General features: G+C 29.9%; 1 protein-coding gene across 2 annotated transcripts; it reads left to right on the forward strand.

Moving 5' to 3' along the window:
- The first annotated feature begins 4,536 nt into the window (after positions 1-4,536).
- Positions 4,537-7,002, forward strand: LOC107954802 (uncharacterized). 2 transcript variants are annotated; one of them, XR_001699692.2, is made up of 4 exons: positions 4,537-5,140; positions 5,949-6,120; positions 6,206-6,255; positions 6,584-7,002. XR_001699692.2 is itself a non-coding variant. In XM_016890484.2 (4 exons), the coding sequence occupies exons 1-4, from the start codon at positions 4,918-4,920 to the stop codon at positions 6,606-6,608; spliced, it is 423 nt and encodes a 140-aa protein (XP_016745973.1). In that variant the 5' UTR covers positions 4,538-4,917; the 3' UTR covers positions 6,609-7,002. The 2 variants fall into 2 exon arrangements, 1 of the variants encoding a protein (XP_016745973.1); XM_016890484.2 differs by having other exon boundaries at positions 4,538-5,140; positions 5,996-6,120.
- The last annotated feature ends 2,004 nt before the right edge of the window (positions 7,003-9,006 follow it).

Raw genomic sequence — 9,006 nt, forward strand, 5'->3', positions numbered from 1 at the left:
ACACAAAATTTACACATACTATGCTTAGGCCGAATATCACCCTAGTCCATACAAATCCATATGTTTCATTTATTTTGCAATTTAATCCCTCAAAAATTTATTTTCACAATTTAGCCCTAATTACTCAAATTCACCAAAATTTCAAAGACAAAACATGTTAATCTTTCACATATCTTTAATATTTCATCATCAAACAACAAAAATCACAAGCTATCGTCAATGACAAAACACAAAATCATCATCAAATTAAAAAATTAAGACATGGGCTTTGAAGATAACTGAGCAACGATATCAAAAACATAAAAATTATCAAAAACCGAAGTAAAACATACCTTTAATCAAGCTAGTTTTGTGCCGAAACCTTAACAAGCATGGATGATTTCTTTCTTTGCTATATTCGGCCAAGAAACATGAAAAATGGTCATTTTTTTATGTTTTAATATAACATATATTTTATGAAAAATAAATTATAGAACATATAATATAAGGGCAATGTTGACCATTGCCGCCCACTATCATCTAAATGGCCTAATTGCCATATAAAACCCCTATTTTTAAAAGACAACAATAATTAAGTGCTTTTATATTGGACCCCTAAATTTTCATTTTACGCGATTAAATTATTTTCTTTAATCGGTCATTCAAAAGATAAAATTTAAACACGAAAATTTCACACAATCAAATTCACACATAATAAACACACAATATAATATTAAAATATTTTTCTAACTCGAATTTGTGGTCCTGAAACCACTATGTCCGAATAAGGTCGAAATCGAGCTGTTACAACTACTGCACTTTTTTTTTATAAATTCTAAAATTGTGGCCAATTTGCTTACAGTTTTTACATTGTGCACCAAGTTTTGTCCAGCAAAACTTTTACGAACGACCTATCTTTTTGCAATTTGATCATGGTGGATACTTTTTCTTTCCTCCATCTCTTTTTTGCCTTTCTCTTGCTTGATTCCATTTCTTCTTGCCTTTGTTTCTTGAAGAGCATGGAGCTTCCTTGTTTCTCATTTGGTAGGCACCTTTTACGTTATGAATGACCCATCTTTTTGCAATTTGATCATTGTGGATACTTTTTCTTTCCAGCATCTCTTTTTTTCCTTTCTCTTGCTTGATTCCATTTCTCCTTGCCTTTGTTTCTTGAAGAGCATGGAGTTTCCTTGTTTCTCACTTGGTAAGCACCTTCTACGTGAAGGACATCAGTAATAACTTTTGTACCTATAAAAGTGCTAACCTAAACATCTCTCTTTCCGTTGGCTTCAATGATCTGGCCATTTCCAACTCTGATTCTCAAATTGAAGGATATGTCAATCTCCTTGAACATGCTTTCATCTGAAACCATATTGTTTGTACAACCACACTGTCAATCAACCAGTTTTTCTTATCTTGGTTGTTGACTGTGAAGCATGAAGCAGTGAATTCGAGCTCCCCCTGAGCTTGATTTTCTTCAACACTTGAGCCTGATTAGACTGCTATTGTTGCTGTTGCACTTTGTTTTTACAAATTCTAAAATCGTGGCCAAATTGCTTACAGTTTTTACACTGCACACCAGGTCTTGTCCAGTAAAACTTTTCTGAATGACCCATCTTTTTGTAATTCGAGCATGGTGGATACTTTTTCTTTTCACCATCTCTTTTTAGCCTTTCTCTTGCTTGATGCCATTTCTTCTTGCCTTTGTTGCTTGAAAAGCATGGAGTTTCATTGTTTCTCGCTTGGTAAGCACCTTCTGTGTGCCCTCCTTCTCTGCTCGCTCTTCTTTGCTCCAAGCATATAGAGCATTTATGAGCTCTAATAGATTGATAGTTGTTAAATCTCTCGAGTCCTCCAAGGATAAGATCTTGGACTTATACTTCTCTAGCAGTGTTGTGATGACTTTTTCAACAACCCTTCGATCACTGAATTGATCACCAAGAAACCTTATGTTGTTGACAATGGACACGATCCTGTCTGTATACTGCTTGATCATTTCAGTTTCCTTCATCTTCAAGTTCTTAAAGTCTCTCCTCAAATTCAACAATTGTTGTTGTCTTGTCTTCTCAATCCCTTAGAACTCCTCTTTCAACTTATCCCAGGCTTGTTTGAAAGTTTCACAAGCCATAATTCTTGTGAAAATAACATCAAACACACCATTCTTAAGGCAAGACAAAGCCTTATACTTCTTAGCAGCTTCATTGCTATGCTGTCTAATTTGAGCTATCATTAGATTAGCTCACAAAGGTGGTGGTTCTTTGTTTGAAACAACAACTTCCCACAAGCCATATGCCTGAAGATACGTCTTCATCTACACTACCCAAATATGGTAGTTCTCTCTAGAAAAGATAGAAGATGGAGGTGGTATAAAGATTCTAGATGATATTGCAATACAAACAAGATACAAACAACACTCTGTGTTCAACAAGAAAACACTCAGAAGTCCCTCAAAGGCTAAGGCTCTCGATACCAATTGTTAGAGTTTAGAGAAGTTGAGAGAACAAAATACTGAGAAAACAAAGAAAATACATAGCATAAATTTTTTACTGCTATCAAATTTTCTCATCTTTTTTTCATTCAACAAGAAATACAATATATATACGGGTGTAGTGATTACACGAAAGTCAACTACCCCACTAACACACCTTGGAAATACAAAGATATAACTTGTACATAAACTGATTAGGTAAAAGTCAGAACCTAAAAAGTTAAATCAATACTAACTCTGCTTATCTAACAAGTGATCTTAGCAAGTAGACTAATAAAAAAATATCATCATCAGCATATGCAAACCCTTTTTGAAATACGTTAGGTGGTTCGCCAACAACATATAAATAGCTCACACTTTGATGAGCTCACAACATTAGTTGAGCTCGCAACCATGGAGCTAGCAGACTTGCTTGAGCTCACAGCTACATAGGAAGAGTTCACCACTACATGAATGGCCACTTCAGAATAGAGGAAAGGAAATTAAGAAAAAGAACATGTAGCATAGGCGGAGCGGGCAGGGCCAGAAATGAAATTTTTTACTTTTAGCTCCTTTATAATTTATAAATTTTAAATTAGTGTATGATAAAATTGTACATCGACACTAAAAAATATAACATTTTTATTTGTTCCTTTAAAAATTATAAAGACATAGACTATTAAAAAGGTAAAATTATATTTTTGTTATCATAAAAATATATTTCCTAATTCCATTAATTACAAGCTAACTGAAACATTAAGTAATATTAAAATATAAATTAACAAAGAAAATCTATTATATTGTATATAAGTTTAAAGGCTTATTCGGGTATCAAGTAAATTTAAATGGCTTATTTGAATGTAATTAAAGTATACAGACTTTATTTAAATAAGATAACAACATTCAAGGGCTTATTTAATATATTAGCCATTATTGGATTTATATTTCAAATATTGATACCTATTAATTTAGAGTGAATATTTAGTATATTAGAAATATACTTTTTATTTATTTTACAATTAACCTTAAAAATTGACATGTATCTTTTTTTTAAATATATATTTTTTAATAATTTATTATACCCTATAACACACTTATCAATCTCTTAACCCTGCTTATGAAGTTTAAAAACTCCAAAAACAATATACCAAATATTTTCTTATAAATTTATGTTTTATTAGTGAAATAAACGATGACCGATATTGTATTTATTTTTTAAAAAAATTAATAATTTTGATACACTGGTGGTGGAAACTTTTAACTCTTTAACTGAATTAAGATGTCGCCATGTTTCCTTAAGTTGTATTTAAAAATTTTTAAAATAAATAAATATGACATGTAGCAAAATCTTAATCGCGGTTATGGAGTTAAAAATTTACATCACATGTGCACCAAATAATTACCTATAATATATTATCATGTAATTTATGGGTTAATATTTGGTAAACTCAAAGTGTGTTATGTGTTTTTTTAAATATTTTACTAAACCTCTCTATAGGACACTTGTCAACCCATTAGATTTACTTGTAGAGTGTAAAAACTTAACTATTAGTGTACCAAATATTTCCCCGTAATTTATTGATAGTGTATAAAATTATACAATATTATTATATTAAAGGTGAGTATTTGATATACTGGTAGTGTACTTTTTTTTATTCTTCAAGTAGCTTTAAAAAATTGACATATGTCTCTTTTTTTAATATTTTACTATAACCATGTAAGACACTTGTCAACTCCCTAACTTTACTTCTGGGTTCTAAAAACTTTATTAAATTGTGTATCAATTTTTTTTCATTATATTAAATATAACCCTTACCTAAATAATATAAACAATGGGTGAACATGATATCCATTCAAATTGCATTAATAGCTCGCAACATATTCGAAATTTAATTATGAGTATTGTGTTGTTTTATTTCCCAAAAAAGACAGGCGGATATTGGGACGTACACGTATGATACTAACAGCATGTTTGGTTGGGGGAATAGGAATGCATTCCCCCGCAAATCGGTAGGCCCACCCCCAAACAAACGTTTGGTTGGTTGTAATTGTAATACAGCCTTATTCCATTCAGCCTCTATTACGTGAGAAGCTTTAATAGCCATTCTTTGCCTTCAGCACTGAATAGCTATTACGTTCCGCTCTCTTTTTCCCATTTTCCAAATTTTGCCCTCCTTCATCTTCTCCTTCATCTGCCGTCAAACTCACTACACAATTTCTGCCCTCAAACTCATTTGCCATATTTTAGATACTCTCATTCATCTTCTCCCATAGATCTGTAACTTTCTCTCCTTCTGTTTCCATATTTCAGATAATTTTTAATTCAGATTCAGATTTCTTGCCCGTCAAATAAAAATCCACCCGAATCACTTATTTTTTCCCTATTAAACAAAAAGCTCAAATCAAACCCCAAAATCCAGAATCTCACATCCTCTAAATTGCCAAAACGGGAAAAAAAGAATAAAGAAGACATGAGGACACAGAAGAGGTCGATCCATGCGGTGTCGATGTGGGTGAGACGACAGCCACCGAAGGTAAAGACTTTTTTGGCGGTGGTATCGGGGATGGCGGCATTGGTTCTTCTCCGAGTCATTGTAAATGACCATGACAACCTATTTGTCACCGCCGAGGCTGTCCATTCTATCGGAATCTCTGTCATCATCTATAAGCTCACCAAAGAGAAGACTTGTACTGGTAATTCCAAAAAAAAAAGCTTCTTCTCTCTTACCAGTTGATAAAAATTTCAATATTTTGTTATTGGAATTGTTTTCGATCAATTTGTAGCTTCAATTTAATACTTATTGCATGGATTTTTTTTCTTAATTTAGTAGTTTCAAGAACTCATTAAGGTAATGGCTAAATAGCAAAATTTTGAAGAGTTTGATTTGCTGACTTTGTGCCGATTGTTTTTTTTTTTTTTTGCTATATAGCTGTTATTAGGTTGAATTTCCGGCTTGATTTCTTGTTTCTTTCGATTTAAGGTATCTGTTTCTTGCTATTCTTCTCCATGAATGAAGTATGGGTAGAATGTTGGTTGATAAAAAAAGGTAGCTTTTGGACCAAAAGGAGATGTTCTTTCTCTCTTCTGACTTTCCTGCTATGTATAAAGCTTGGTTGTTGTTAAAATCCGCCTTTTGATATTGGCCTTTTCGTTTACACAAGATGGATGAATGAATTGATTAACCCTCAATTACTGGTTAAATATGTTTTGTTCTCTTTCTTTGTTTTTTTTCCATGTGTAGGTAGTCTTCTAACTGTCTATTGAGCTGTAACTTGTCTTCAGTTCTTCTTAGCACTTGTTTATTTTAAATACCACTTTGAAAGTCACCTTATACCTCACCCTTCTAGTTTTGATTTAATATATTTTATCTGGCAACCAATTGAACAAAAATTGTTGAAGGTATTTACATTTTTTGTATTGCTACGCATAGACACGTTTTAGCAATACAATTATATTCTTTGTTCCTTGAGTGGATTTATTCCTTTTTTTAACATATTGTAGAAGTCATATGGGCGTTTGAATTTGGATTCAAGTTGTCCCTTGTGCAGTACTAGCTCTGTGTATTCATCCAACAACTTCCCATAATCTACTGAACCGGATTTCCTGGGCATTCTGTGCATATCTGGAAGCCGTTTCAGTTTTACCTCAGTTGCGAGTGATGCAAAACACCAAGGTAAAAATTACTTAGATGGCAGATTTAATTTTATAAACAAGGTTTATAAGATTACCATGTTTAACTCACTTTTTTGTGCTTTCAGATTGTTGAGCCTTTTATAGCTCATTATGTGTTTGCGTTGGGTGTTGCAAGGTAATAATATTATCCCGTCTAAATAAAACAGTTACTTAATATTTTCATTTCAACTTGAGGTATTATTCAAGTAAGGTAAATGAAAAGGGCCATACTTTGTTAACATTTCGTTTTTGACTCATATACCATGGTAGTCTCAAGTTCAACTCTGTTATAATTAATAATAACAAGAAGCATGTCCAAATATGAATTCTCTCCTTTAAATGGATTCTGAATTCTTCAAACTCATGTACAAATATGAATTCCCTCCTTTAAATGGATTCTAAATAACCACGCGATGAATTCTCTACACTTTTGATTTTGCAAATATGCATATTATGATTTTCAGGGACAAAGTTCTTTGTAGTTTGTGAACCTGGGACACAGCACATGGAGGCTCTCTTAAAAGTTGTTTATGAGCTCTAAACAGATTATGTTTTTAAAAACCCCTTCTATGATATGGAGATGCCCATACGATTCGAACTCTTTGACATCAACCTGACACAGGCAGTACAGAAGGATCGTGTTGCGCTTTTGGGGCCGTAAGCTGTCCTGGAACCTTTATCTTACCAAAATGTCACCATCTCTTATCTTCATCCGTACACTTTTGATGGAAGATTGCTATCAAGTTTGCACCTGTGTATTGGGATATCATCAAGCTCCTTTGTTTAGCTCATAAGTGCTGAATTATTTATAACATATGATGATTTCTGGAGTTGCTTCTCCCAATTAACATTTATAAAATTAATGAAAAAATCCTTTGAATTATTTGCTTGCTATTGTTTTTCAATCTTTATCTAGGAAGAAGTTACAGCAGGTGAGATCTTATGAATGAAACATTCATAGTGAATCATTTGCATTCATTCAAAAATTAAATTATATATATTATGATTTCATTCAAAAATTAAATTATATATATTATGATTTTAGTAAATTCATATAAGAATATGTAATATTAAGAATTTTATTAAATTATATATTTTTATCTAATTATATTTAATAATAATTTTAAATTATATTTTGTAGTATTATATATTATGATTTTAGTAAATTCATATAATAATATTTTATATTAAGAATTTTATTAAATTATATATTTTTATTAAATTATATTTAATAAAAATTATTTTAAATTATATTTTATATTATTATATATTATGATTTTAGTAAATTCATATAAGAATATTTAATATTAAGAATTTTATTAAATTATATATTTTTATTAAATTATATTTAATAATAATAACTTTAAATTATATTTTATAGTATTATATATTATGATTTTAGTAAATTCATATAAGAATATTTAATATTAAGAATTTTATTAAATTATATATTTTGATTAAAATATATTTAATAATAATTATGTTAAAATATGATTAAATTATTTATTATTGATATTAATAATCTTATTAAAATTTAATAACAATAACAATAATCATTTAACTAAACAAATTTCTGCTAAGGGTATTCTAGTCATTTTAGGTTTTTCCCTTATGCTATTTCACCTCCATTTCATTCAACCAAACACAAGAATACTATTACGCCTCTATTCCATTACATTCAACCAAACAATAGAAATTCCTATTACGCCTCCATTTCATTCAACCAAACACAAGAATACTATTACGCCTCTATTCCATTACATTCAACCAAACAATAGAAATTCCTATTACGCCTCTATTCCATTACGTCTCTATTCCAATACAGCGAACCAAACGTGGCCTAAAAATATTGAGTGAAATGATAGTATTTCTTTTTTTTTTCTTTTTTTGACAAAAAAATAATAATATTTAAAAGAGAGACAATTTGTATAAATTAGATTTTATTAAGGGCCTATTTGGTTCTCTAATTTTATATAAAAAATTATTTTACCTCTTCATTTGTTATTTTTACTTTTTTTAGTCCTTAAATTTTTTTTTGTCGTCCTTAAACCATGTTGGTTTGTTTACTTTTGTTTTTTCGTTAATAAGATCGCTTTACCTTAGAAAAAATATTATGATTAAACTAAATACTAATTAAAAAAGGTAAGGCATACTGACAACTTTAGCCCATGTATCTTTCATTTATTTGTCAATTTGATCTTTTTTTTAATTAAATTTGACTCTTAACCTTTTAAAAAGAATTAAATTAATTTTTTTAATGAAAATACTAACCAATACGTTAAATTTTTAAACATTGCAGCCCACATTTCAATCTAAGTGTACATCATGCTATTTTTTGAATTTTTATGAAGCTTTTATCCTCTCTTTTTTATTAATATTTTTATAACTTTTAAAATATTTATTGACATGTATATATGACAAACAGTATCATGTCAAAAAAAGTGCATATGGATTATCACACAAGTTGACACATCAAAATTATTAAAGAATATTTTAACCAACATTTTTGTTAAAAAATAACGATTTAATTATTTTTAAAAGACTAACATCTAAATTTAACTTAAAATAATAATAATAATAATTATTATTATTATTATTATTATTAAAGTGAAAAAAAGCTGTAAAACTAAATTTATCACTGTCCCAAAAATTAATGCTACAAACTATCATACACTCATCCTTATTATTTTTGGATTTAAATAGAAGTGCATCAACAAACCGAGATATTATTTTGTAGATTATTCCTTCTTGGCCTATTACTTTGATATTCAATAGTGATGTAAAAATATTTCTCCAAATCACTAAAATTTTGGCAGCTCATTCAACTTCCTTCTTGGCCTATTACTTTCTACCTGCAACCTTTGTTCCCCACATTCTTTTCTTGCGA

The sequence above is a fragment of the Gossypium hirsutum genome, chromosome D07 (assembly GCF_007990345.1).
Source record: "Gossypium hirsutum isolate 1008001.06 chromosome D07, Gossypium_hirsutum_v2.1, whole genome shotgun sequence".
Classification (NCBI taxonomy): domain Eukaryota; kingdom Viridiplantae; phylum Streptophyta; class Magnoliopsida; order Malvales; family Malvaceae; genus Gossypium; species Gossypium hirsutum.